The sequence below is a fragment of the Apteryx rowi genome, unplaced genomic scaffold (genome assembly GCF_003343035.1).
Source record: "Apteryx rowi isolate R43461 unplaced genomic scaffold, aptRow1 scaffold_100, whole genome shotgun sequence".
In the NCBI taxonomy this organism is placed as follows: Eukaryota; Metazoa; Chordata; class Aves; order Apterygiformes; family Apterygidae; genus Apteryx; species Apteryx rowi.
The window spans coordinates 452,815-479,744 of NW_020447198.1; the positions used below are offsets into that span (position 1 = coordinate 452,815).

The 26,930-nt window shown below is 42.9% G+C and overlaps 2 protein-coding genes, 1 long non-coding RNA gene and 8 other non-coding genes across 16 annotated transcripts in view; 10 read left to right on the top strand and 1 right to left on the bottom strand.

Moving 5' to 3' along the window:
- The first annotated feature begins 1,011 nt into the window (after positions 1 to 1,011).
- On the top strand, positions 1,012 to 1,091 carry LOC112964787. Its single transcript, XR_003253079.1, has one exon. It is a non-coding gene; the product is annotated as a small nucleolar RNA SNORD74 (small nucleolar RNA).
- A 736-nt stretch (positions 1,092 to 1,827) lies between these two features.
- LOC112964772 lies at positions 1,828 to 1,894 on the top strand. The gene has a single exon (XR_003253075.1). It is a non-coding gene; the product is annotated as a small nucleolar RNA SNORD75 (small nucleolar RNA).
- A 95-nt stretch (positions 1,895 to 1,989) lies between these two features.
- LOC112964590 lies at positions 1,990 to 8,019 on the top strand. Its single transcript, XR_003253014.1, has 11 exons — positions 1,990 to 2,007; positions 2,293 to 2,338; positions 2,743 to 2,774; positions 3,196 to 3,286; positions 3,936 to 3,961; positions 4,420 to 4,469; positions 5,759 to 5,810; positions 6,372 to 6,421; positions 7,455 to 7,485; positions 7,685 to 7,727; positions 7,903 to 8,019. It is a non-coding gene; the product is annotated as an uncharacterized LOC112964590 (long non-coding RNA).
- LOC112964758 lies at positions 2,137 to 2,220 on the top strand. Its single transcript, XR_003253070.1, has one exon. It is a non-coding gene; the product is annotated as a small nucleolar RNA SNORD24 (small nucleolar RNA).
- On the top strand, positions 2,583 to 2,665 carry LOC112964760. The gene has a single exon (XR_003253072.1). It is a non-coding gene; the product is annotated as a small nucleolar RNA snR60/Z15/Z230/Z193/J17 (small nucleolar RNA).
- LOC112964791 lies at positions 2,830 to 2,915 on the top strand. The gene has a single exon (XR_003253080.1). It is a non-coding gene; the product is annotated as a small nucleolar RNA snR60/Z15/Z230/Z193/J17 (small nucleolar RNA).
- LOC112964766 lies at positions 4,712 to 4,775 on the top strand. The gene has a single exon (XR_003253073.1). It is a non-coding gene; the product is annotated as a small nucleolar RNA SNORD78 (small nucleolar RNA).
- On the top strand, positions 6,227 to 6,305 carry LOC112964776. The gene has a single exon (XR_003253076.1). It is a non-coding gene; the product is annotated as a small nucleolar RNA SNORD79 (small nucleolar RNA).
- Positions 7,540 to 7,615, top strand: LOC112964780. The gene has a single exon (XR_003253077.1). It is a non-coding gene; the product is annotated as a small nucleolar RNA SNORD47 (small nucleolar RNA).
- Positions 8,020 to 8,644: 625 nt separating the features above from the next.
- On the bottom strand, positions 8,645 to 11,591 carry HEBP2 (heme binding protein 2). The gene is made up of 4 exons (XM_026062309.1): positions 11,190 to 11,591; positions 10,591 to 10,726; positions 9,980 to 10,145; positions 8,645 to 9,229 (listed from the first exon to the last, which is right to left on the bottom strand). The coding sequence occupies exons 1-4, from the start codon at positions 11,262 to 11,264 to the stop codon at positions 9,055 to 9,057; spliced, it is 552 nt and encodes a 183-aa protein (XP_025918094.1). The 5' UTR covers positions 11,265 to 11,591; the 3' UTR covers positions 8,645 to 9,054.
- A 6,678-nt stretch (positions 11,592 to 18,269) lies between these two features.
- DHX9 (DExH-box helicase 9) overlaps positions 18,270 to 26,930 on the top strand; it is a 50,586-nt gene continuing 41,925 nt past the window's right edge. The window contains exons 1-3 of one of the 6 annotated variants that reach the window (XM_026062231.1): positions 18,274 to 18,359; positions 24,057 to 24,190; positions 24,690 to 26,153. In XM_026062231.1, the coding sequence (XP_025918016.1) occupies positions 26,092 to 26,153 (62 nt within the window). In that variant the 5' untranslated portion in view covers positions 18,274 to 18,359; positions 24,057 to 24,190; positions 24,690 to 26,091. Of the gene's footprint in view, positions 18,360 to 20,747; positions 20,776 to 24,056; positions 24,191 to 24,689; positions 26,154 to 26,930 lie in introns of those variants that run through there. The other 5 variants (XM_026062262.1, XM_026062251.1, XM_026062272.1 and 2 more) reach the window with 5 other exon arrangements.

Genomic DNA, 26,930 nt, shown 5'->3' on the forward strand with positions numbered 1-26,930 from the left:
GCAGAGCCCTGCGAGGGGGGTTGTGTGTATGGGGGAGGGCAGAGGCCCCACGAGGGAGGTGGGGGGGGGGGAAGCACAGGCCCCACGAGGGAGGGGTTGTGCGTGGGGGGGCTCCCTGTGGAGGCCCCATGGAGGGGTTGTGGAAGGGCTCCCCTGTGGAGTCCTCCACGGGGAGGGGGCTACGTGGGCCCCCCCGCGAGGGGAGGTGTGCGTGCAGTAGTGGCGTGTGCAGGTCTCATCCGTGAGGGGAAGTGTGTGAGTGCGGGGTGGCCTGTGGAGGACCCGCGACGGGGGTGTGTGAGTTGGCACTCCGTTTAGGTCCCACACGTGTGTCCCACGGGGTGAGTGGGAGGGAGCGGTGGGGCCTGCGTGGAGATGGGGGCACCCCATGGAGTCCCTGCTTGGAGGCCCATCGTGGACACACACACGCACCCCCTGCCATGCAGTGCTGTAGGGGGGACTATGTGGCGCTGTGGGGTGGCAGAGCTTGCGGTCTGGGCTGTGTGTATGTGTCTTTTTGTGGGCARAACCCCCAGTTTATACTGGTCTGGGGGCAGCAGTGCTTCTGGGGTTCTTGCTCAAGGCTGGGCTGTGGTAACAGCTCTGGGATGTGTGGTCAGAAGCAGCGTGTTGCCTGCAGTTGTGAGGTGTGATTTGGGAGCAATTTTTTAAATGGGAAATGCTCACCCTTTTTTTGCTGTGCAAGAGGCTTTTAGGGAAATGCTTTTGACCAGTACGTGGAAAATGCTGTGCAAAGTGTAATAGTGGTTTTGTGGTAGGATTAAGGGTTGTGTTGCTATCCATAAGTTRTTAATCAGAAGCTGATGCCAGGCTGGGGAGAGCCCTTTACTGATGGGGAAAGTGGAGGCAGTGTGCTGCAGCACAGTCCACTTGTAAATGCAGAGTCACTTTTTCTCATGTCACTTGCTCTGGATAACGGGCTTTTAAGTGTTACAGGCATCAAACTTCCATGTTAACAAAGTAGTATCATAGGTCACTGACTTGCCTTCCATGTGCCTGCACATGATGAAAACTGTGTTGGTAGGGACATCTGAGAAGCTGATGAATGCCAACATATCTGAGCTGGCCATGGAATACTGTGTAGTGGCATATCTGGCATGGCCGAAACCCCACGTGGTCCTTTCTGAGCAGCCAAACTAAGTTAATGGCTGCAGGGCTGACTAGATGCTTAGACACTAGAATTAAAGCTGTGGAAAATCCAGTTTAGTCGTTTTTGTCCTGCTCCTGTTGGCTAGATTTCAGTGCTTAAAAACAGGGATCAGCAATTATTTTTGTAGCCTTATCTCAGAAGAGTTGGAATTTTACTTGTATTTTTGAAAAGAGAATATACATTTTAGTTTAGTGTTGTGAATATTTCTTTCTGTGACCATAGTATCTCCAGTCTTTGAAGAAAAAACTAATGGATACTCTTTTCTTTCCAGATAAGATGCTGCAAGTAAACTCTTTCCTCTCCTGTGGCTCAAAACAGGTAGGCAATGCTTCTGAAATGTGGGATTTAAATTGCAAAACACTGTGCCTACTGTGTAGGTACACTTTTAGCAACTAGGCTGGAGTACTCTGGTATTTCAGGAAATTGATAATTTAGTAACTGCTTGTGATGTCCTTTCAGGCAGTCTTCATTCTTCCTCTAGGAAAAGTCTCTAACTAGATGCAAGAATAAACGAGTAAATACTCATTCTTTTTTCCATTACTGCTATTTCACCATCCATAGCAATGGGTGGCTTGTTATTTGGAAAAAAGTGTCAGATGTCTATCCCCAAAAGTGCCTGCAACTATATGAATTGATGTTAACTCACTAAATTGGAGAGCCTGTGATGTTTTCATTTTAAGAGTAGTGGACAGAAGTGATTTCTGAAAACTCCATCCTGAGGCTTTTTCTGTTAGTGTCACTACCAAAAATACCTTGCTTAGTKTTTCTGGTGTTTGAATCTCTTGTATCTCTTCCAGATCTGCCACCAAAGATGGARACTTGCTGCTACTTCACAGGTAAAAATCTTTTTGAAAATTGAGYGTGAAATGGGATTGGAGGACTTCTGGTTCATGTAGATAAAATTTCTAATTTTTTACTAACATCAGTAGGCAAGCTTTATCCCCTGAGTTAAGTTCTCCTTCTGGTGCCACAATGATGACATTTATTTGCTACTCTTGACCAAGAGAATGATGAGAACTTCTACCACCATCATTTCCATCTGAGAGGCACAACAGCTGAGAATCCTCCCTGATGTTTTGGCTCCTGAACATAGATTTCACAAGCTGTTTTTTCTTTTCCAGGACTCGATTCATGCGCTTGGAAGACTTATGAAAGAAACGTTAACTGGTAAGAAACTTCATAAAAATCCATGGATCTTTTTCTGTGGAGCTGCTGAAAAAATGTAGCGAAAAGGTTTGGATGTGTAAAATGGAAGTGCTTTGGGATTAATTCCACTAATACACAGGAAATGATTAATATTTGCCAATATTSAAAAGACTCTTGAATATTTCTTGACATGTTTTATTCAGAYGACTTCTATTTTGCTCAAAGYTATCACAAGAAATGGTAGTTTGGAACAATTATTCCAAAGCAGATACARTGATGATAACATAGTTCAGCAGAATATCCTGTGATGAACAGAGTTTTGTCTTTCGCTCCTATCTGATGTATCTAGCTGTTSTGATATCTTCCTAGGAGATCTAGCTCATGCCAAGAAGGCTAAGGAAATCTCATTTTCCTTTTTTTTGCAGGCACTGGAAGATGAAGCCTTAAGCTGTGCAAGGTAAGTACTGTATTGCTTAAATCTATTAAAAAAAATGTATATCCCTGATCTGTGAAGGCTGCATATGATGACAACATAGTTCAACAGATGACCTGTGATGATCACGCTGTTATTGTCTTTCGCTCCTATCTGATGCAGCCTCCTGTATCTTAGGCTAAGTTTGGTGGAGAGTTAATATAGGGAGCTGAGAATGAAATACTACTTTCCTTTGCCTGTGAATGTCTTAAATTTGTCTCAAAACATCAGGAAATGGGCTAATCATTAAAAAAATTAGTCAGATAAATAGAATGTAAGAATATGTTGTTCTTGTGAAATTAACCACAAACACAGTGGAATCAATTTGCTAACTATTTCGGTAACTTAAAATTTTGGTTCATCAGATATTAGTGCTCCAAGTRCTATAAGTACTGTTGCTTTGCAGGCTGCTCTGGACAGAAGGATGTAGGATGCCTGTGTCTAGCGCAAGAAATTTTCAACTGCTGTTGGTGAAGACAAGGCCTTCCTAACTGAAGGTAATTGTAGAACATATTTTAGGATGGATACTACGTTTGACTGTGCTGCATTTGTGTAATAAGTCTGCTACAGTGCTGCTGTTAATTTGAGCTTGAGAGCTGAGATTTGGAGATAGGAGGGCCTACATTGTGGTTCTGGAAAATCCAAAGCAGAGATACCAATACCCTGTCTAAATGTGCTTTTGAGGACAGATTTTCTGTGCTTTGCAGTAAAAGCATTAAGTAATTGTTTTGTGGMGTTCTAAAGAATTTTAGAATATTTCTGACAAAACTAAATGCCTTGAATGGTGAATGCAACAATACTATCAATCTATSTGAAATGCTTTTCCTGGGTTATACCAGCTTCAGTGTTTGCACAAAGTTCATATCACTGAACTCTGCAATTTAGAAGTTCTCTCATTTCTGCAATTTTAGCAGTCTCTGGAGTTGAGAACTTTTGAAAGATGTTGGAGAGTACTGGGAGATAGCTTATGAGATTTCCTTGGGGATGGGGAGTGTAACAAACTGCTGTAAATGATGTTGAATCAGGTCTCTGATCCCAATGAGGATAAAACTTGACTAAACACTGATACAGTCTTTTACTAGAACTGTTGTTCTTATGCTAGAACTTTCTACTGGAGCCTGTCTAACAGTAACTCTTCCTTTACAGGCTTTCAAAGTGTTTCTGGTCATGATGTAAGTACTTCTAACTTTGCAAGTACTAGGGTAAAAATATGCCTAGAATATGCCTGTGAAATGAACTCTTAAGCTATGTGTAAGCTAAGGGGAGCTGATGTTGGCTGCTGCTTGCATCTCGGTTAAAAATAGGATGCCTAAGGGGAGAACTGCTGGATAAGGCCCTACCTTGGCAGAGTAGTTTGTGCTAAACTATTACTTCACTGTGTGCCTGTGAGCTCATTAAGTTGCTGTGATAACGCTATTTGGGTATTTGCCCTCTTCCCCATACCAACTTTAGCCTAAAGTAGATAGCTGTCCCGTGACTGACAGTGAAGGCTGCCTGTGTGATGAGATGTGAATAAACTGACTTCAATCATGGAGGTCTGCAATTAGCTCTATCTGACTTCAGGCATCTGRCTAGATCTTGTTTTTCTGTGGTGGTTTGTGGGTTGTCCTGACTCTTCATTTTGTTGCAGGACTAATGTGGAGCTGTTAAGCCATGCAGTTGGTAGCGTTACCAGCAAATGTAAGTTGCCAGCAGACTGGTCGTACTGGGTCATAACTACTTGATGTGATTGTAATCCCATTTTGCAGCTGCAGGAAGTTCCTTGTGGACTTTCTTGCTTTTTACTTCTACCAACKGATACAGGTTAGCCTGCAGGGTTCACTTACCCAAAGTGTTGTGGGCTCAGTCTCATATTTTGGGACTCAGTGTTTTGAGTACTCTGCTAAGAATGTGGAAATTCTGTAGGCGGGTGTCTTACAGGGTTATAATGATGTTGTCAAATGTCTGACCTGAAAGCAGTAATGTGGACTATTCTTTACTGAAAGACCCTGTAAGTGGCAGTAGCTGTAAATGTGGTGGCAATATAGTAATAGACTGYTTGAAATGGGAGGGAAACCTGTGTGGCTGTGGATAAGGGGGAACAACCCTTCTTTGAGGTTTTGTGGGGTTGGTTGACAATCTCTGGGTAAGAATGCTTTTACTCTCGGACTGATGAACATTGGTTCSTAGGTGATGGTCTGTCACTTATCTTAGAGATGCAAAATTACTGTCTTTAGGGCTTCTAATGGGAAAAGGTGTCTTGAACAGTGCCTGTGTTTAAATTCTAAACTCCTTCAGGTTAACCAGCTGTCCTCATTACTCAATTTTTTTCCTTATTACTTGGATGTGACTTTCAGTTACATAACTTCAGTATGGTGTGGAAAGAGTTCTAGATCTCAAAGTATGCCAAGTGACATTTTAATGTTACAATGAGGGATAAGAAACACTTAGAAACACTTGTCCGGCAGTACAGATCAAATGTACCGTATCCAAATAGTAGAAAACTGCTTGTATGCTGCTTACTGAAAGATCCRTGTTTTGCCCTTCAAGCTAGCTTTTGGAAGTGCTTGGCATTTGGCTTTACTGGTGTGTCAAGCTATGATAAAGTTGTCAGTCCGCACAGGAAGCATAGACAACAGAAACATYATTTGATCTGTAGCGGGAATAAAGAATGATACTGGTTAAGTTCTTCTGTCTGCTCTTCCTATAGAGGAGAGCATGTGAGAGGTAACCTGCTTTCCTTTTACTGGAGCAGAGCTGGTGGAACATGAGTGCCGCTTCTGGCTGCCATCAGAACATATGTTAGTCTGCTGTATACATTCATGAACACCGGTTGCTTCAATCCATGTCTAGAACCAACAAAGACTGTGATAAGAGACAGTGATGRCTAACAGTAGTGGACAAAGGGGTTTCTGAGAATCTTAACATGGAGGTTCTAAAGTAACATGAACATTGTACTGAAATTTTRTTTTCTTATGTGTATATCTTAGATTTGATAATGGAAGAACTGCCAGACACTTCATAGCAGTATGCTTGTACATGGTAAGCTGCTTGTTTTGCATTTGCCATAAACTTTTTTAGTACTTAGGAATGTCAGTTGCTTTCCATAACTGAAAAGACAGTGTGGACCAGCTGCAATATGCAACTGCTGTGCACTGCTTGAATTTCTAGTTGATGAGAAAGATRGTGTGTGATAACCTGACTGTGCAAAGCTAGCATCAGGACTACTGATGACCCAAAACACCACTTGGTTAAATTATACAGTGGGCCTTTGTAAAGAGTAGCATTGACCTTAAATAGTTGGAGTAATCGGGTAAATTGTTTATCTGAATGGCTGGATTAAAGCTGTTGCGTGATGTGAGTGAAGATGCAGTTAGTGGTAAGGTCTGAAATGCTGAGATCAGCTCCTCCAGTAAGGAGAAACAAAAGCAACAGAACGTGAAGCTTCTCTAAGCGTGTACTGTTCATGATGATTAGTTCTAAGCAATGGGAATCTCTCTGAAAGAGGCTGAGGAGGACWCTTACACTGAAACAGTACATACGCTCAAACTAACTCCTGAAATGTCGCCAAGGAGAGCGTTAATAAAAATTCACTTGTTACAGGGTGACGCCCATGGGAAATGTGTGTGAAGCAAGACTAGCTTCTGCCTGAGGTAAGAGTAGAGTACAATTATGCAGACTGTGGGGTTTGATAACTGGTGAAATACTGCCTTTAGGGTGAATGCCTAGCTAGTAGTGCCTGAAGATAATACTATAATGGGTCTGATTTGTATGCCTTTATCATCAACCTTCCACTTGTACTTACTGTGGGGATAAACCCGATATCCACCAAGCAAGAATTAGCTTCTGTGTAGCTCTGAATTAGACTTTAATAGGAAGGGCTCTTTCAGGGCRGACTTGGTACCTTCCCAGTCCCTGAACTGTAAGCACTGGTGAACTTCATGTAGAGTTCTGTTTGTGTGAACAAAAGATGTGGCCTTGGTGACTAAAAAAAGGCTTTTATTGCTTGATGTCTTCACCCAGTGGAAGTAATAAACTGAATCAGTGATGAGGCCATTTCAGCCAATACAACATTGGTAACATAGTTCAGCAGAATGCACGGTAACAAACACATCACTCCTGTCTGATGTATCTGGCTATTCTATGGACTGACAGTGCAACACTGCTGCCCTTCAATTAAAAAAACAAACCCGTATCCTGTAGCTGGCAAAAATTATTACTTGAATAGTGATCATCTTGGYTATGTTGGTTGTAAACAAATTTAGGATTAAGTTAGAGTTCTAGCTGATTACTATAAAAACTTGTTTCCTTCTGTAGACTGGCTTTCACTTTTGAGGATAGGTTTTCAAGATAAGAGTTCTATGGAACTTGTATTTTAGGTATCAAAACTCATTGTAATTGAATAAAACTTTGGGGAGGGGCAGTATCACAAACTAGTAGCTATGTGCTTTATCCTGATTCTTCTAATGTTAGTCTTCTAATGTTAGTAATTCTGTATTTCAAATTCATCTAGGATTTGTAAGCTTTATAAATCCATGTTTAAATGCTATAATTGGAAGCTGTTGTCAGCTGAAATGTAACCTCCTTTAAGCTGTAMTTAGTTTGGTAAATACAATTTCATAGATGTATAATTAAGCTTGCATATAGTGATGTTTGCTGTTCTAAAACAATTCCGTTCTTCCTCAGGAAAGGACTGTTCTGTCTGCAGCTTCATTAGGTAAGATCACACAACAGATTAATTTTTTCCTAAAGAACTTTGGGGAATATTTGTAGCCAGTGATGAAATTTGATTCTGCCAGATGAATTACTGTGATATCACCCATTTCCGTTCCATTCTTTCTGAGGTTACACAGCTTCTGAAAGAAGCTTTTTGCAGTTGTGCTACTGCACATGTTAAGCCTGTTTTCTTGATTTAGGTTGGGAGGCAGCTTTGAAACTACTATATGAGGAACAAAAAAGGTGAGTATACCTGACTACGGTAATACTGAAATTTCTTTGCTGGAACACGTGATGATTACAACCTTAGCTTGAACTCTCTCTCTGAACAGAGATGAAAATCTAAGGTCTGAGTTGTTCCCAGCAAGCTTCTTGTCAGTTTGGTGCCCTATAACAGTTCCCATGTCTGTCTTAATAGGTGGAAGATTGCAGAACAAAGGGTTGCGCTCCATGAACAGCAGTAAAAAAGCCAAGGCTTTGTGGTGGTAATATCTGATACTGATTGAAGCCAATAAAAAAAATATTGTAAACTCTGCCTGTTGTTGTGAACTGCTTTCTGTCTTGAATAGCTTGCTGTTGAAGCTCCAGGCTATTTTATGAAAGCTTCAAAAGCTTGATTTAGGGCAGAGTAAATTAATGCAAGGAAGCAGGAGTTCTGCGAGTGTCTTCCAACTTGCAGGGTGTCAGACATTCTGTTATTGCTAGTGTTAAGGCAGAGCAGTTGGCTTGAATCATGCATAGATTTGGGCAAAGCTAAGTAATTGAAGTAGCGCTTAATGTTGAGCTCTTTCACCTATAAAACAGGTATATTTCAAAAACAAACTATGAAAGTACCATAAAGGCAAGGAGTCRCTTATGAACCTACAGTAGAGGTGCACAAAGAAAGCATACAGCTTGGACGCTTAGCCTTTCTCCCCTGGCTTCTCAGTCTCATCTGGTCACTGGCATTAGTCCAGGATAGGACTGCATGCAGCCTCTACTAGGAAGAAAAGTATGAGCAGAAAGATTGGGGATTTTGATAACCCTGTTTAAAAAAAAAAGTAGTACTAATACTTAGGAGGCAATAGAGCCTGCTATGACGTTGCTGCTTTCCAAAACTCATTAATGCCAGGTTTCTTCTCTGAAAAGTGCTTTAATGTGCCCCCTSTGTTGTCTCAAGAGTGAGATCAATATGGGAAGTCAGCTCTGAAGAGCTTGCTCTCTATAACACTTGAACAATACAGGTGTAGCACTTCTAATGAGAAGTAGAACTAGATATCTAAACTGTACTGTAGGAATGTTTTCAGATCACAAGATTTTCCCAGAATTTTTCAGTGGAAGGAATGGAATTGAATCATCTCCATCCAACTCCCCCAACTGGTATGAGCTACCTGAATTTAAGTTTCATCTTGTAAAAAGGAGAGCTGAGATCTTTTTAGCCAGAGTAGTCTTCCATCCTAGATAAAAAGCATTAGAGATGCTTCTGTGTCCATGTGCAAATTTAGTCTCTTCTGCACTAAAGCAAGAGCTGATAGTGAGGCCTGTTCTCATCCAGAACTGATTAGTAGCTTCTTACTATTTTTCCCTTGTATTACTTCTTAAAATACCACACTTCATTGTGCCTGTTGAAGAGCTTGAAGGGACTGTCATAGCCTGCAGTGTAGAAGAAGTCTTCATGGAATAGTTGGCCTCTGTTTCTCAGGATTCTGGCCAATACTTCAGCTTCCTCTGCATATTTCTCTGGTGAGGCAAAACCACCAAAGGACCTGGAGGAAGTGAGAGGGGAGGGGTTTTGTCAGCTCTGTAGGAGTTCAAGCTAGAGTCCAAAGTGTGTTCCCTGCTTTGTTTCTGCAGAAGAGAAACATCAGGCTTCCGAAACATGCAGTGTCTGAGCTGTTCCTCTGCAAACTGGTTATTAAGCTATGCAGAACTGGTCAGGGAGTGTATGGCTATCTATGCTAATTTGAAAGGTTAGGTTGTCAAAAATACTATCTAGGTTGCTGGCAATTCCAAGAGCATGAGCTGACACAGACTGGCTCTGGCTTTAACACATACAGAGAGGGGCAGATGTAACTTTTTAAGGTGCTTTTCTATAAACACCTGCCCTGTGGTTTTCATGGGATTGAGACTACAAGTAAGGGTTGGCTGAAAAGGGATTTAGCTCTTTTGTAGCACAGGGAATGTGCCCARAGCAAGGATTCTGTAGGCTACACTTGTATAAAACCCCCTCAACAGAGAATTTGGGACTCTGAGGAAAAAGGAGTGTCTTAAAGCTTACAGCCAGTTCTTTGTTCTCAGCAGGACCCCCAAGGGGACTTTGTATACCCATACCAAAGGTAGAAGAGAACAATTTCCAAATACCCTAGCTTTGCCAGTCTAAGCTTCAGGCTCTAACCAGCAGGGTCTGTGCATTACTCGGAGTAGGAAATCAGCTGTGAGTAAGAATATTCCACACTCTTTATAGATAGACCCCTTTCAGTAGCTACCCTCATCTGAGGTGTGCTGATGCTGCTCACCTGACAAAGATGTCTGTTCCCTTTCGCTCTTCAACRAACACATCTGAGTCAGTGGGCTGTGGTGGGGAGTCCTGATGTTCAAATGGCAAAAAGAAAGAGACCTTGAAGTCTGCACAGCCAGACTTTATCAGACATGTCACTGGGACAGTCATATCAATCTTCATTTCTAGAGGAAAATAAAGAATCTGTTCAGGTGCAAGTAGAGACTGGCTGAATGCTGCTGTAAGGGCAGATGCCAAAGCAGCCTCACAGCACTGCTGCTGAACAGCCTTTCTACGAATTCATGAAGGGAAGGCACTACTGCCCACCCTTCTTTTTCATCTCTCCATATCTCCCTAGTCCTTTCCATACTGACTGGACCCCTGTTCAGGCTGCAGCTGCTCTCATCCTATGCAGTCCTTTTAAGCTTTGCACTCGTTGCTCATGTTTATGCCAGGTAGCATGGCCCTGGGAGACTCYGGAGAGAGGACATAATGGCCTAAAGGAGACAAATGGGTGTTAGATGAGGAAAGGGAACCTGCTGTGTGGCCCAGCTCCTCTAATGCCGTGTGCTACTCAGCTTCATCTCCCATTTATACCTCTTGCAGTTCCAAACCAGCATGGCATCATACCTTTCTCATTCTTCCCTTGGATATAGTGGAAGAGTTTCCAGAAGCCCTGGCGCATCGCCTCCTTCTGGGTCTCTCCCCTAATGACAGTGCTAACCCACTTGGCTGTCTCGTACTGACGCAGTTCGTAATCCCTTGCCTGAAAAGTAGCAAAAATGACAGTAACCATGAGGGTGAATTCAGAAGATGACAAATGAACAGCTGCTCCTCCCAAATCGGCATGAAAGTAGTATTGYGATCAGGTAACTGTGGGCTGCCAATTAGCTGCAGACTCCAGGTGTATTTCCAACATCAAACTGATGCGTCCTTTGGAAAACCATGCAGTGCTGCCTGAGCTCCTCAGAGCTTTTAAATACTTCATTTCCTTTCTGCACAAGTACTGTGTCCTAATTAACCCTTTATAGGGTACCTCTGTGGCATTTRTCCCAGCTCATTCCTCCCCACCCTACCCTGGCGTCCCTCTCCCAATTAGGAGTGACCAGCTTTTGTAGTAACGCTTCCAAGCTTCTCCATGCTCAGATGGAGAACACCAAATGCACCTTAGCTCTGCAGCACCCTGGCTGCAGAGARCTTTGTTTGCACCCCTAGCCCTTAGCCATTACCACAGTCTCTGCTGAGCTCCACCGAGGGGACTGCAGATCCAGGGACAGAAATGTTTGCTTGAAGGATTTGATCATCTTGCCGGAGCTGAAATGCAGACACAGTTCATTGGCCTCTTCCTGATCAACATGTTATAAATAGGACAGAACAAAGCACGGAGGCTTTTGTGCCTGATCATGGAAGCATTTTCCTCAGTCTCTAGTCTCCAACCTTTCGGTAATACCTGCTGCAATGAGAAGTGACTGGAAGAATTCAGGCAGGAGACARGAGCTTTCCAAAAGGCAGTTGTCTCTGAAACTGTGAAAGGCCTGACTTCTACTGCTTGTTCCCAATGATTTAACAAAAAYGAAAAGAGCTGGAATCCTGTTAGCCCTGGAGAAACCAACAGAGAACCAAGACAATGAAACCACCAGAAGACTGATATGGGAGCATTCATCTTTCAGAATATGCTGCCTTCGCTCCTCTGTGAAGTGAGGGCATTTCCTGGCTGCCAAACAAGCTTGAGATTCTGCAAGTGGCAGTTTTGTGCGACTCCGTAAGTAAAATGGACTTGAGATGTTCAAGCACTTTGCTCCTGGATGAAAAGGTACTGATATTGATGGGTATTCTAGTACTGATGGTGCCCATAATTTTATTGGGGCATCTAATAATAGCTGATGTCTTTCTTAAAGCCTTAGCCCCTGTGGTCCTGTGACTAAATAAGATTTTGTGCATTTATGAGTACATAYCTACTTTCCTAGCCTTCATTCTAGAAAGGAAAAGACTGAAAACATGAAAACTCCCCCTCGCTGCCCCAAAACAAAGCAAGCAAAAAAAAATCAAAATCAATATTTGTATAGTCATATCTGGTTAAATCTTGAGATTTTAGAAGGGTCAGTTTATGATATTTGTCAATACCAAGCAAACAGTAATGCATTCTGAAGAAGTTTCTGCTTTCTGTTSCAAACTCTCCTTAGCATGATTTGTGCATAGCAAAGACAGCATGTTGTTGATTCAGCGGTTATCTTGATTCTTAGGTCAGGGCTTGATAGTACRTTGTCCTTCTGGAATATGATTTAATTGCATGTTTCTTGGGTGGCAAAACACATTTTGAGGTTATTTTTCATTCCTCTGCCCCCATCTTTAATGTGACAGTTTGTGAATGTAAGAACATGGCTTTTTTTGCAAAAATCAAGAACTGCCTTGTGCTGGCCAATTACTTTCTTGTCCATTTCCCCTTTCTTAGGGCCCTCTGAGAGCTTCACGTGAAGACAGTATTTATTAACACTTGCAGACATATCCTGCTGTAGACTATTGTTGAACACTGTTAATCCCCTGCTGTACCCTGGTTTAGACGCGGCCAATGCTTTTCACTTTGGAATCTATCAGGGTGAAAAGCTTTTACCAAAAAAGTGAAATTGCTGGAACTGGTTTCACTTATAACCGTTAAAATCTGCAGTGCAGAGAGCACTCATATGTTGAAAAGCTTTTTCCAGCAGCTCCTCCAGTTGTCACCATAGAGCAAGGGAACATCAGAGAACCACACAGCAGGCTACTGATGCCAGCAGTTAAAAGCAGGCACTCTCCTCCTCCCTGCCCCAKCTTGAAGTTGTGGCATGGTTGCTCAAGTTCAGTGCGTTTACCAGAAGGACTGGTCACCAGGAACCGCTACACGGCACTGAGCTTTACTAGTTTATCCAAATGCTTTTTGTCAATAGTACTTTAACATTGCAATAAATCAGTGAGACGTAACAAGAAAGCAGGAACGCAGTAGTTTTATTAGAAGCAAATGTGAGCAGTCTATACTGAAAATTCCTATGGTAAATATATTTTATCCGTTGTCAATTCTAAGTCAAAGATGATATTTCTTTGCAGTCATTTCTCTCTCTCTGTTTCTCCTTGCTACACCTTGATAGAAAATACATTCCTCCTGTTTTGCATGTAAAGCAATACCTTCRTCTTAGAGAAGTAAATGTTCCTTCATTGCAACACATGCTGGTGTACTAGCTGCAGGCTTGCTCTGTATTTCCCAATGCCTCCCTGGCTCACCTAGTTTTAAGTGCTGAATAGATCTGTCATAGAGCTTTGCCTGCTGCAACTTTGTGGCCACAACTGTTGGCAACTGCACTTAAGGAACATTTTTGAATTATGTAAAACAATGCTTTTGGAATAACAAAAAAAAAAGGTAAAGACAAACAAACCTAGAACAATCCTCCAAACATTTACAGTTGAATTCATTCTTAGATCTATAGTAAGGCTTAAGTTTGGGATTTGCAACTGTTCATGTTTATATAACTGTAATCTGTCTGGGCTTTTTCTGCTGCTGCTAACACATGGGCCAAAGGGACAGAAGACGCAGCAGGCATCTTCACAGGTTTCTTACGCTGACAGCGGTGAGCAAGCGTAGCCAAAACATGCTGTTCCACAAGTCAGCTAGTTGTATAAAGAAAGTGGAGAAAGTAGACGTACTTACGTTTTGGAGAATAAGCTCTCCTTATCCTTCTAGCTATTGCAGTCTGTCCTTCTGAGGTTGCTCACATTCACTACAYGCTGCATGTCAGCGTTTATTTTAGTTTCATCGAACTCCACCCATGCCACATCCCTACTGGTGGGAGATGCTGTTACGAAAACCAGGACCTCGTAGCCTTCTCCTCCTCCGGGTSTCACTGGAGATCTCCCACATGAGTGCCAAAAGTCCCACCTACTGCCCACGAGGCAGCGCTGGGTCTAGTATGTGATCTGCCTGCATAAACTGTTTGCATCCTTGTGTAACTTCCACTGGCTTCATTGGCACCGTGCCTGCTTATGTCAGAGTCGGCACTTGGTTCTCTGCTCTCCAGGACAAATATTACATAAATACATAAATAACGTCCCTCCGTCCATCCATCCATTCCCCCACCCCTGCCCCGACTCCATGAGAGTGATGGTGCAGAGCAATAGCTTTCCCTTTTTGCGCCAGGGCAAAATGGTGGGTACAAATCTGGCTGCAAACAGCTAACACCATCTTTACAAAGTTTTTGCTGACGTGTTAGGAAAGATAGTGTTCTCCTATAATGGGCTGTCTGTTTTGCACAGTGTTTGAGAGTAATCAGCCCCCTTAGCCCTTGGCTGTCTGCACAAAGGGGTTATACAAAGCTGTTGTGAAATCCTGTTGTGTTTGTAATAAACAAAGTGAAGCTGGACTCTTCATGTAACCAGCTTCAGCTCCAGATATATTTAGGTGCCAGCACAATAAGACGGATTAAATATCATTTGAGTTCTGAGAACACCTCCTGTGTTTGGGATGGTTTGTGCAAATTCACCCAAGTTTGCTGGGACATTTGAGATCAATAGCTGGGAATGACTTAGCAGAAGCCACACTTTGCTGGCAGAGAACTCCACCAGCACGCTGTGTGATACACTCCTATTCAGGATGGGGTGGAGGGAAAAGATGCCAAATTGTAATTGCAGACTTCTCTCTAATGTCACAGAAGTGGCTCTTAACGAGAGGGGTTTGCTAATCAAGCCTATTAGAACACGCTAAAGCCTGAAACGCGGAGCCAGTTCTCTGTGGGTTCAGTACTGTTATTTTATGGAGTGAACTGTCTCTGAACTTGCCTGGTGTTCTGCTTAGGTCAAACAGGAGAAAATCAGCAAGGCATTTTGTAGAAGCAGAAGCTGTTACTTCAYGGTCTTTACTTAGGGGCTAAAGGCATGCCAAGGCTTTGTATGTGTTTGCGTGAAGTTAGTCCTCTGTCACCCTAACGTCCACGCCAAATGCATGCTAGTAATTATTTTCTCAGAATAGGGAGAGCCACCTACACCCAACCACCACACTGGTCCGCCTCAACAGTTGTCTTGATCACGTGCACAGAGAAGTATTGCCTTGAAAGGGGAGTGATTAATTTGTAGATAAACACAAGCCCACTGTTTTGTGGGCTTGTGTGAATTGTGTGTTTTGTTTCTGAAGCAGAGAGACCCAGAACAATCTCCAGTGAGTATGTATGTGTCCAGCTGATGTTTCTGTCCCCAACAAAGAGCTAACTGTTCCTGGTGGAGTAGCCYGAGGTTGGAGAACAATCATCAGTGTTTTCCCCAAGAGGTTGTTTTCCATCGCTCTTTTGTTTTTCACGGATGCATTGAGAGGACATGTCAACAGCTGGGGGAGACAGCAGGGCAGGCATGGAGACATGTGTTCTGTACGTAGCTATATATGCACCCATACCATATACAATTAGGGGGCTGGGCAGGGGTCAATTCTGACAGAAGCTGACACACAGCCTCACTGATACCTCCAAATAGGGGGAAATCTGGGTACACTAACTCTGTACCCCTTGCCCTTTACACAGAAAACAACATTAAAGAACCACTTAAGCAGTTTGGGGTCCCAGTAGTTTKCTGAACACATAAAATAAGAAAGTTTAGCATACGGGCACTGCTAGTTTGCCTGGGTGTCTCTACTGCGTGGGGAAAATAAAGGCAGTAATAAAGGTTCAGCCTGCTTATATGAATACCAACCTCTCCTTGGCCACTATCACCCCCTAAGGAAATGATCAGTTAAAGAGTAGTTACCCACAGAGGAGCCRTAAATGTACTAATTAAACAGTAATTAAATCTAAAAGGTAGCCTATGACATCTTTGTTTAATGTCTCATATATGTATCTGGGACTCGGCTGGTATTTTGTAGAATAGCTGACAAAGCAATGTTTTTCTGTACTGTTGCCTCAAGGTCAAGGAGTAGAAATAAGASTATAAGCTCATAGGCACTATGAAAGCTTGCAGTTCGTGGCTGTGCCATAGCCTTACTATTTTCAGCAAATATTTCTGTGCAGATCATTGTAATGAACTTGTACTTAAGYAATGGTTTTCCAGGTGAGTAGCTTCTATCCAATTAAGGTCAAACCTGTGATATGGTCACCCGTGATTTCCATTTTTTTCTCCATAGACTCTATCTACACTTATCCCTAACAAGCCCAGACAGGACCTTAAGCAATATGCTCTAAAATAAAAGCACTTACGTCTGCTCTGTTGCAACATTACTATAGCCACTGGCAAATTCATGCAAATGTATTGCAAGTTGCCACGCACAGATTGCTTCCACAGGTCCTGGATGAATCTTTGCCATTGATCTAATGTGTCAGGATTGGAGGAGCTCAATGGAAGTGTTTTGTAGTATTCTTAAAGCATGGTTAACGGTAGCTTTGAATCACATACTCATAACTGTGACAAGTCTTTAGCATAACATGGGGTAAACAAACGTAAGAGAAAATAGCCTGTGAGGGTCGGAGAGGGATGTGGGCGTCTCTGCTCACACCTTCTAACAAGTGGTCTCAACCTAAACATTCCCAGCAGTTTTGCATTTCTGCCTGAGCTTCGCAGAGCATCAGTTACCCTTGCACTTGATAATGATTCTGATTTAAAAGAACCAAGACTCTTCAGATATAAATGGCCTTTGCTTTTGCAAAYGCTTACTTAGGAGATGATGCAGAAGCCCTTACTTCCCAACAGAGAAGTTGAGCATGTGATGTTTATAGTTACTACAAATAATAATCTGGGGCAGCAAAGATTTCTTTATAAGTTCTTAGAAGAACTGTGGTTTTCTGCAAATTTGTTTTCCCGAAGGAGCCTCCGATGTTTTTGCTCTAAAGAAACAGAAAACCTAGCAAATTCCATAATATTTCTTATTCTCACTTCCAGCAAAGAAATCAAAGCAACATGGGTCTGCCATCTTCTAAAGAAGCAGTTGAATATACTGCAGTGTTGTTCTGAGTGGACTCCGTATTCTCCCTTGCAAATTGAGGAAATAAAACCTGTGCTAACTGTAATGAGGTGGTGTTTAGACCTGATGCTCTAACCTACACATTTTATGTCTATGCCCCAATTTGTTGCCATTTCTACTGATTTGGCCTTGGGCTGAAGACCATTTGCTTTCTGGAACTGTGTATGTGGATGCTGTCTGCATGCTTTTTGCCTGATGCCAGCTAATTTGTCACAAAGGTTACRTGAAACTATTGCATCTCCCTCCTTCTTTGAATGGCTGACTTGAGTGAGAAAGCAAGTTCTAGTACATGCTTTAGAATCAGTATCAGTTTTTCACAATAACAACATCAAGATAGCTTTTGTGAATGAGACAACAGCTGGTCTGTGGGAATGTTATCTAAAAATCTTTCCAAGTATGTGACTCTTGGCTAGCAGCTCACATCATCAGAGGTTGCATGGAATTTACTGGTCTTATCCAAATAAAAAGCTTCCTACTTCCAACACCACTGAGCATGGTTTGGAGAATTAATCCTAGACTAATCCTTTCTTCCAGCCATSATGAAAAACCTTTCTAAACCTTCTYCTCTTCTGTCCATAGCTTCCAGTCTCTGGGCTGTTTCTCAGGTTTACATACTGCTTTCTGCATTTGGCCTCTTTCCAAAATGAGGGTTATTTTTAACATAGATCTGTTTAGGGATCTGGCTATCAGCTGAACCCCACAAGCAGTTGTGTCAGCAAACTTCTTAAGCCAGCATTAATACTCAAGCTAGTGTCTCACCTAACACCACAGACTGCGGTTCCGTCTAAGTGCTCTAAAGAAATGAAGTGAATTCAGCTTCCCGCTACAAATTTATCTTCATTCTGTTATTGACAGCTTCCACTCAGAATAAAGATGATGAAACAAAGGTGAGATTTTATCCATAAGATAAGAACAGCTCATTCAGGGAAACGAGAAGGAGGTTACATAGGTAACAGTGTTTGTCTAGAAAAAAAGCCATAACATAAGTCTGCTGTATTGTTTTTTGKTTTTTTTTAATAGTATTTAACAAGTATAATTGTTACAGCTATAGCCTAAGATGAGGGAGAATATAAATTCTCCTTTGCAAACACAGCTCTGGTGTCTTACAATCTGAAGAGAGGAAAGAGCCAGGCATTTCCGCTGTTAATTGTCTGGGAACTTTACTTGTAGAGAGAACTGAAAAAACAACCTTAAGAAGACCAGCCACTTACTGACTCTTTCTTATCGACAGGATAGTCCAGTGTTTGAAGTCACCAACAGTCCACACAATAATGTTCTCAAGCAACAAGAAGAAAGAAGTAGTTAGCAACCTTTGTAGCAGCCCTGCACCTCTTATGTCTCACCTGCCAGATGGGCTCTCCAGAAGAAGGCAGGAGTTCAGTATCAGTGCCAGCAGGAATCATTTTTCCATCTGCATCTTCCAGCACTCCTTCAGGTAAATGCCTTGTGGCTTGCTCTTGTAGGCAGGAACACGTTCTCTAAAAGAACATGCAGAGATAACTGAAAAAATGGTGGTCTCTTTGCTAGGGATGTTTTTGTTCTGATACCACTTCAGCGATACAGATTGAGGACCACCATGGTACATATTATGTAACACGGGGCCGAATGAGGATCCCATTCAAAAGCGCTTACAACCTAATTGTGAATGTGTGTGTTGGTGTGTGGGCATTCGTGATGCATGGCTGTAGGAAGGTTTTCTCTTTCTGGCCTGTTGATCCAATTAGCCACATCAGCACAAAAGGCTATGAGGTGATTCTCCTTTATAGCCCATGCTATAGGTTTGAGCCTTAAGCTGCTGACTTCTGCAGTGTAACTAATAAACCCCATGTTTATAAGTACTTTATAAAGCACTTCAAGAATCACTGCCAAATCCCAGACTCCAAAGACCTGGGATCTGCTGTCCCAGCTAGGCAGCCCTTGCTCTCTACAAATGCAATCTGTCCGTAAGCAGGCAATTTCGGGGCCCTTCTTGAAGACCTCTGGATCCTCTTTATTAATGAGGCATCGTCACGGAAAAGTCGTTGGGCTGGCTGRGGGCTGCATAGTGTCCTTCCATACTGTCTCAAGAGAGCTCTAATGCTGTGGGTGCTCCCAAAACAATCCCGCCCCTGAATATGAATAAGGTTGCCTTAAAATCTGCTCGCAGAGATGAATGATGTAGGTGTGTGGCATTTTTATCCAGGAGCCTGTTCTGAGGACTGGCCTGTTTAGCTGAAATTACACAGTGGGAGGRAGTATTACCGAGCGTTAGCACTGCAGAACTGGGCCGCCATGTCCTAAGAGCCACTTTCAGAGCTCAGCCAAAACCAATGGACTTGTGTCAAGTTACCATAGCTGAGGGTTTGTCTCCTAAACTTTTCCCTGATGTACTGCCTCTTCATAGCGTGAATAGGGATTGTGCCAGAACTTTTCCCATATGTTAAGCATTGGGGTTTTAGTGGTGGGTGTGGGGTTTTGGTGAGCATTTTTGTCATTTAGATTATGCAGGTAAGCCCTACAGAGATGGATTCTTTAAGAATCTGGTCTCTCTCTCTCTCTCTTCTTTCTCGAGATGAACGGATGCTGTGTTCTGCAGCAGATGGCACAAGCCATTGTTTGTGTTTGGAGGTTAGTTTCACTTAAATACAAAATTCCTTCAAATTGTCTTGGTTGCCAAGAAAAGAGTCATCTTAGCTCACTTAACGGATCCAGTATACAGTGATAGCTCTTTCTACTTCTAAAACCTTACATCTGAATATACTCTAGTACCTATTAGTGAACTGTTACTGCGAATGTTAAACATTTAAACATCTTGAAAGCTAAAAATTTAACATCTTGGTGTGTTAAACATCTTATATGCTTCAGACAGAAATCTGGATATCTGTGTCTAGTTCCTCATGCCTTAAGTCAAGAAAATCCTCCAGGTTATGCTCAATTCTAGAAGAGCTAGACTAGGGAGCTTCCAGGCAGTATTGACAGCCAGTGTAATAGTTTAGTTTAAGTTCTGAGAGCTCTGTATTTCTCTTGACTTTTGCACCTTCAGGTTTAGAGCAGATACAATGAGGTAGATGCTCTACATATGAGAGCATCTCATCAGCTTCTGAGTACCAACCAGCCAAGTTGGTATTTAGCAGAATTTCTTCATTTTCACAAGTATTGTCTTCTGCCCTCATTTTGGCTTGGGTGCTTAATATTTGGTCCAAAAATAGTCTTTAACCTGTGTATTGTCTTTAAGAGAAGATTATATCTGTATACATTTATTTAATGCAGAGAGAAACAGAAGCAAAGCTATGGTTTAATTATGCCCAAAGAGATCTGCACACATCACAGCTTGAAAGATGGGAAAATCCAGATGGTACTGTCAAGACTGTGACGGGTCCAGGGAAGGGTTGGGAAAGTCGAAGTAGAGGACAAGGACGGTAAATTGTAGTCAGCGTAGAAATTGTTGGAAGTGTTACAATAGCAATAAAAAAAAAAGTAACCTTAACAGACCTTGGAGGAAAGTTGCAGGGCCTTTGGCTTTAGTAATTAAGCAGCCTCAGCAAATCAGTTACTCAAATAATGGAGCAAGTTCTTAATAGATAGGTCAATCCATTATGTTCACGCATGGCAGCCTGCTTGCAGTTTAGCCTTTTGCCACAAAAATCTGTTTCTTAAGTGTTTATAATTTTCCTGTTTGAAGTTAGCTTCTGCTGTAAATTATATAAGCTTTTAAGATTAATGTTCATTTCTTTTCCTTATGGAAAAATTGCTTAAAACTATAAAACCACATTTTTATTCCTATAATTGTTTTTTATTGATGTTGTTTTCATTGGTTTCCTTGCCATCCTCTGAGCTTTGGCACCGGTGACACTTTACTGCTTATTTCTGTGGTAAGTGGAAAGACACTTTTCCAGTCATTGCACAGCATGCTGCAGCTTTACAGAACTGCAGACAGCCTAAACACCACTTCTGCCTTGCCTAGAATTTACAGTGCAGGTTTTGGATTCTCTCCTGAATATGAATTCACATTTTCATATTCTCCTGAATATAAATTCCCACAGCCATTTAAGCTTTTCTAAATGTGTTTGTCCATTGGAGAGATACATTGGGCATTAGACATGCACTTAAGTGAGTATAAAGGAGAGTAATGAGGTATTTTAAATGGCCACAGTAGACTCATTTCTTTTTTCTCTCGGGGGAAGCATCATCCTTAAGATCCTGTATTCACATACACATCATTGGCACTGCTGATTGCGCACCGAATGTGGGCTTAAGGGGAAGCAGTAACTCTGCAGTGGACCCTAAACTGGTGCATCAAGATGGCAGAATTTTTCTAAATGAAGGAAAGTAAAGGATGGGTTTCAGCCTAATGAGGCTCTCTTGCACTGTTCAGGGAGAATTCTTGTTCTGTGCAGGCAATCATTTGCTGATCACTAGAGGAGGGATGAAGAGGGTTAGTAACTATCTGTTTTATTAAATAGTACTGCTGAATTGAACTTATGCTGATGTCCAAACCACTGTGGAATAACTTTCATATTGATTTTGGCTAAAGCAAGTTCTTTTTCTTTTTGCCTGGTAATTACATGGCCCTTATCACTGTAAATATCCGAGATCCTTACAAACTTTACCATCATTTTCCTCATTTCATTCTTTCTGAGGTAAGCAAAGACTGCCTTGAAACACTATCCCCTCACCTGGGGACTGGGGGAGAGGGGCAGAGGCAGCAAGGGGAGTCAGAGACATTGTTCATGGCTTCGAAAGAAGATGTGGGAGACAGTCCCAACCCTGAACCAGCCCTGTACTGGGGAGGTGATGAGCTGGGAGAAACCCCAGGGCTGAGGTGCGAGGCCTCCTTACCTCCCAGCCTGTGGGTTGCAGGCAATGCCTGGAGAAGGTGCAGGGCCAGGGCAGAGGGAGGCCTGGGAGCCCGCAGAGGAGCCGGTCTCCTGGTGCCAGCGCAAGACGGCCCTGGCGGGTCCCTGCCGCCAAGGGCCAGTGGGCGATAGCACCTCTGCACTTCCCAGGCCAGGATTACTGACATGCTGCAGTGCCCTAAACAACTCCAAAATGCCTATGGACATTTCTAAAACACCTCTAAATATTACAAAAGCCTTCTAAACTGTTCAAAATTTCCTCTGAACAGTCCTATTGCACCTGTAAACCACTGAGAACAGCACTAAGCTGCTCTAAGCAACTCTAAAATTTCTCAGAATGGCTCTAAATGCCTCTAAACCACCTCTAAAGTACTCTAAAACTCTAAACAGCTCTAAACTGCTCTAGGCAGCTCTAAACCACTGTATATCTCTTCTGAACTGCTCTAAAAGTCCTCTAATCAGCTCTGAAGAGCTGTAAGAATCTCTATATTGCCTCAGAACAGCTCTAATTTGCCTTTACACAACTCTGAGCGGTCTCTAAACCACTTTAAAACTCTTACAGTCAGTTCCAAACTGCAACTAAATAGCTCTAAACATCTCTGAAGACTTATAATCACCTTTAAAATGCCTTTAAGCTTCCTGTAAACAGTTCTGAAGAGCCCTAAAACTCCGCCAAAATTCCTCCAAAACTCCTCAAAAGCACTCTAGGCAGTTCTGAGTAGTTCTGAGCAGCTATAATATTCCTTTAAAGAGTGCTAAAGTCCTCTAAACTGCACTAACATTCCTCTAAACCTCCTCCAAGCAGCTCTCAGCAGCTCTAGAAATCCTCTAAGCTATCCTAAACAGTTCTGAGCAGCACTAAGCATCTCTAAAACTCCTCTAGGCAGCTCTCAAATTCCTCTGAACTAATCTAGAACTCCTTTTACTGGTCTGAAGACCTCTGAATTTCCTTTAGACTTCTAAGACTCCTTGAAGATTCTCTAAGCATCACTCTAAAACCTCACTAGACAGCTCCAAACACCTCTAAAGAACTCTTGAAGAGCTCTATTATGCTGCTCCAAACAATCTTTTAAAAGCATTTAAATGATTCTAAAATACCCTAGAATGACTCTAAACCTGTCTGTACTTCTTTAAGCAGCTCTAAAATACCTCTGAAATGCACTAAACTGTTCTACAACATATCTAAACAGCTGTAAAACTCTTCTAATCAGCCATATAAAACTGTGAGCAACTGTAAACTCCTTTAAAACCTCTACCTCTCTGAAAACCCTCTGAACAACTCTAATCTTATCTAAAATTCCTCTACACTGCTCTAAGCAGCGCTAAACTGCCTCAAAATAGCTCTCAAACATTTCCCAACCTCCTTGCAACTGCTGGCAACTGCTCTAGAACTCCTCTAAATAGTCTAAAACTCCTTTAAAACTCCTCTAAACAGCAAAGTGCCTGTGCGGCAAAGAAGGCCAACGGCATCCTGGGCTGCATTAGGCTGCCAGCAGGACAAGAGAGGTGATCTCTCCCCTCCTATCAGCCCTGGTGAGGCCACATCTGGAGTGCTGGGTCCAGTGCTGGGCTCCCCAGTACAAGAAGGGCATGGATGTACTGAAGCATGTCTGGTGACAGACCACGAAGATGTTTAAGGGACTGGAGAATCTGTCATATGAGGAGAGGCTGCAAGAGCTGGGATTGCTCATCCTGGAGAAAGAGAAATTACCCATATGGCTGGAAGAGCATAGAGAAGAGAGGATTTCAGGAAGAAAGAGATGAGCATCAAATAAAAGAAAAACACATGTTTTGTTAATAAAGCCAAGCCCCAGAGAGAATGATAGCTGAGTGTGAATAGCCCACAGTGAGCATATTTTGGAGTGGAGGAGGAATACCACAAACCCAAACTCTTGAGATTATTATGTGACTACGTGAAAAATGTGCTCCCAGAGCCCAGAACAAGAGGGGATTGTTCGCTTTGCTGTAGACGCTGCGTACTCTCAAAACGCGCTCTAATGTAAGATCTGAAAGGGAGTACTGAAGGTAGAGTATTTTACTGCACCTGTTTTATGGATGGGAAAGAGGTGTTGAAAAGCAAAATGATTTTCCTCAGCCAGCAAAGCAAGCCCCACAGCAGAGCTGCAACCTGCAGACATTGGTACATACTCAAGAAAGACTGATTCATGTCTTTTTTGGTGATCAGTCCATATGCACTTTGTGTGACCTTTTACAGCTCCTTTTCTTCTGAGGCTGTTAAATGTCAGTCATAAATCTGTGCAGGGCATTAAAAGGACACTCATACATCATTTTAATAGGTGGTGACAGCCCAGTTGCCAGCTCTGCTGAGAAGATTCGAATTCAGGACCCGCTGCGGTTTCTGTGGGATGGAGGGGGACTGTGCTGAGCGCAGCTGTATTTCTCACGGGATCCAGACTGTGCACTGCATGTGGTACGCATCTGTGGTAAAACCACATGTCCGGGAAGAGAACAAAAGCCATACGGACTGCATGCAGGGAGTCGCTGCTTTCTGCTCGCTTGCCATAGCCTGACCCCCATTTGCCTTCCTCGCACCGCAGCATGGATCCTCTCAGCTCGCCACTCCGCGTGCCCCAGAGCCTGCGCACTGCGCTGGGCCTGGGAGCGCTCCAGCACCGCAGTGGATCAAGAGATGGGCTGAAGGAGGGGCAGGCGATGAGGAAGTGGGGAGCCAAAACCTTTCCGAGTGAGGTCCCCATGCTGTCACATAGCCCCAGCAACGTGAGCTAGCCCCTCTCGGCTCTACACCCAGGTTGTGGTGGTGGACGTGATGGGAAAGGGTCCAAAATGAACCAGACCTTCCCCTTCATTTCTCATTTATGTGCATCTTGTGGCTTTTGGTTTATGTCATACTTTTTATATTTAAACTTTTGTATTTTTATATGTTTTTTGGTTTCTCTTATGCTCATAAGGGTCATTTGTAAAAGAACTGCAAATGAGAGGCACAGATTAACAGGAGGTCCCCACCCTAGCAGGCATCCACCAGAGATCGTTATTATCTGAAGAGCTGGCAGACTAGAGAACCATGACAAGGAGCACGAGAGCTAAATATGACCTCTATTTTACAAATGAGAAATTAAGGCACAGGGATTAATGGTTTGTTTATTTATTTGTTTGTTTTAATGCCATAACTTATAAATCTCATGCTCAGGACAGATTTTAGGCTCAGGTGGTGAAATGGGCACATTGGTCACTTCAAGGAAATTCAGAGATGTAAGATGAGTCTAAATACTGAATTTTTGGGGGGGCATATAAGATTTTCTTAAATACTGAATTTTGAGGGGGGGCATATAAGATTTTCTTTTACTATAATAACATTCTGATGCTGACCCTTAAATTACTGATGTGTAGTTTTAAGTTTGATCTCCAGCTGAACAATCTTATTTTGTCTGGGATTAGACAAAAGTTGAAATCTGACTAACACGACTAATTGTAATTGTTCAGGATAAGCATCTTTTAATCAGTGATGCTCTTCGTCACAGATCCTAACTAACCCTTAGCAAGCATTTGAGTTGGCTGGTCTACAGAGACAGGCCCTCTAGTGATTGTTTTTTGACAAATCAGTCTAGGTTTGGCTCATTTACTAAGCTCAGCCTCTTGAAACTCCTCTTGTTCAATGGTGCAGAATGGCAGAATTCCTTTTTTTTTGATTGCACTGCACAGCGGATGTGTGGATCTCCAGCAGACGACTCCATGAGAGTGCTCTGACACTGCCAAACGCAGCACAGCATAAACATATTTCTTGCACAGAGCTCCAAAGTGCAGGGTTAGGCAATTTAACATAGCTGAGCTTGCCCAAGTCACTCTACGCTAACCTGCAGACTGCAAAACAAACACATTCTTAGTTTGCAGCCAGGCTTCCTTCACTGTTTTCAGCCGTCCTTTAGCTCCATAAGCAGAATATTTTCCTGTTTTTCATACAGTGACTTATGGCTGGGAAGAAATCCCTGCAGAAATTCACAGAACTGTTTTCTAACCTCCCCTTGAAATCTTCTTCTGCCCTGATACTCTACAGTGCTGCCGTCTGTCTCGGCTACGGTGAGCGCTAAGTTTTGCCGGAACATCTCACCCCTCCTGCAAAGCGTGCAATGAAGTTCATCAGTGTTCCCCCTAAAATCCAGGCAGCTCTCTCATCTCTCAATGCTGTGTTTGCATTATTTATTTTTAAAAGTTTGGGAGAGGTGATTAATAACTCAAACAAGCCTTTACAAACATTACTTTTAGATTACAGAAGATTATAGAGACTGCAGCCGTTCTAATGGGTCCTCTAAGAGTCGGGGCAAAAAAGGAAGCTAATGGAGAAGGAGGGAGGTCATGAAGAGAAGTCTTTCTTTAGACGAATGTCAGATGACACCGACTTCCTGTCTGTCCTTCAGGMAAGTAGCAATCCCTGTCTTTTCAGTTTTTCTTTTTAAGCTGTAACATTGTAAATAAAGAGTATTTAAATTGCCCCCCATCTAGACTGTCTTTCACCACTGGTAACTGGTAAGTTTATGATCGGTGCAAACTGCTTTTAGAATGTAATGACACTGGCAGGGTTCTCAGAAGTTCAGCAATTCAGCAAAACGCTAAAACCAGGCCAGGCTCATGTGACAGCCTGGGATTTTCGTTGTCAAACCCCTTTTCCTCTTTAAAATGAAAGCGGCCTCTTATCGTGTTTATCAATGTGCTATTAAACAAACTGCAGAAGAGTATTTTTTGCTAATGGGAATCATTTGGGCTTTGTGTCCTGCCGGTCGTTTGGATTTTAATTTTTGGCACGGCTATCCTGGTGAGGCCCGGGGTCTGGGAAATCTACCAAAAAGCTGTTGAAATCATTTTSATGAGAAGCACCCCGATTTAAGAGACGTTCGTGACGCAGGTGGTCGGAGCGGTCCGACGGCAGCAGGAACCCGGTTGCCGCCTGCTGCTGCCCTCCGCTTGCCTCCCCGCCAGGCCGCCTGGAAGCGCTCCCGAAAGACCCGAAGGCGGTTTCTTGCCCCTGGTGGTGCGGGCCCGGCCAGGGGATGAAACGCTCCCCCTGGGCTAAAGCGCGCTTGGCGTGAGGCAGCGGGCTGGCCCAAAGGCCCCTGAGGCGAGCTCGGCCTAACGGCCCCAACGGTCCCAACGGTCGCCGCAGAGCCGGCCCCGGCGGTGGGGGCGGAGCGGAGCGG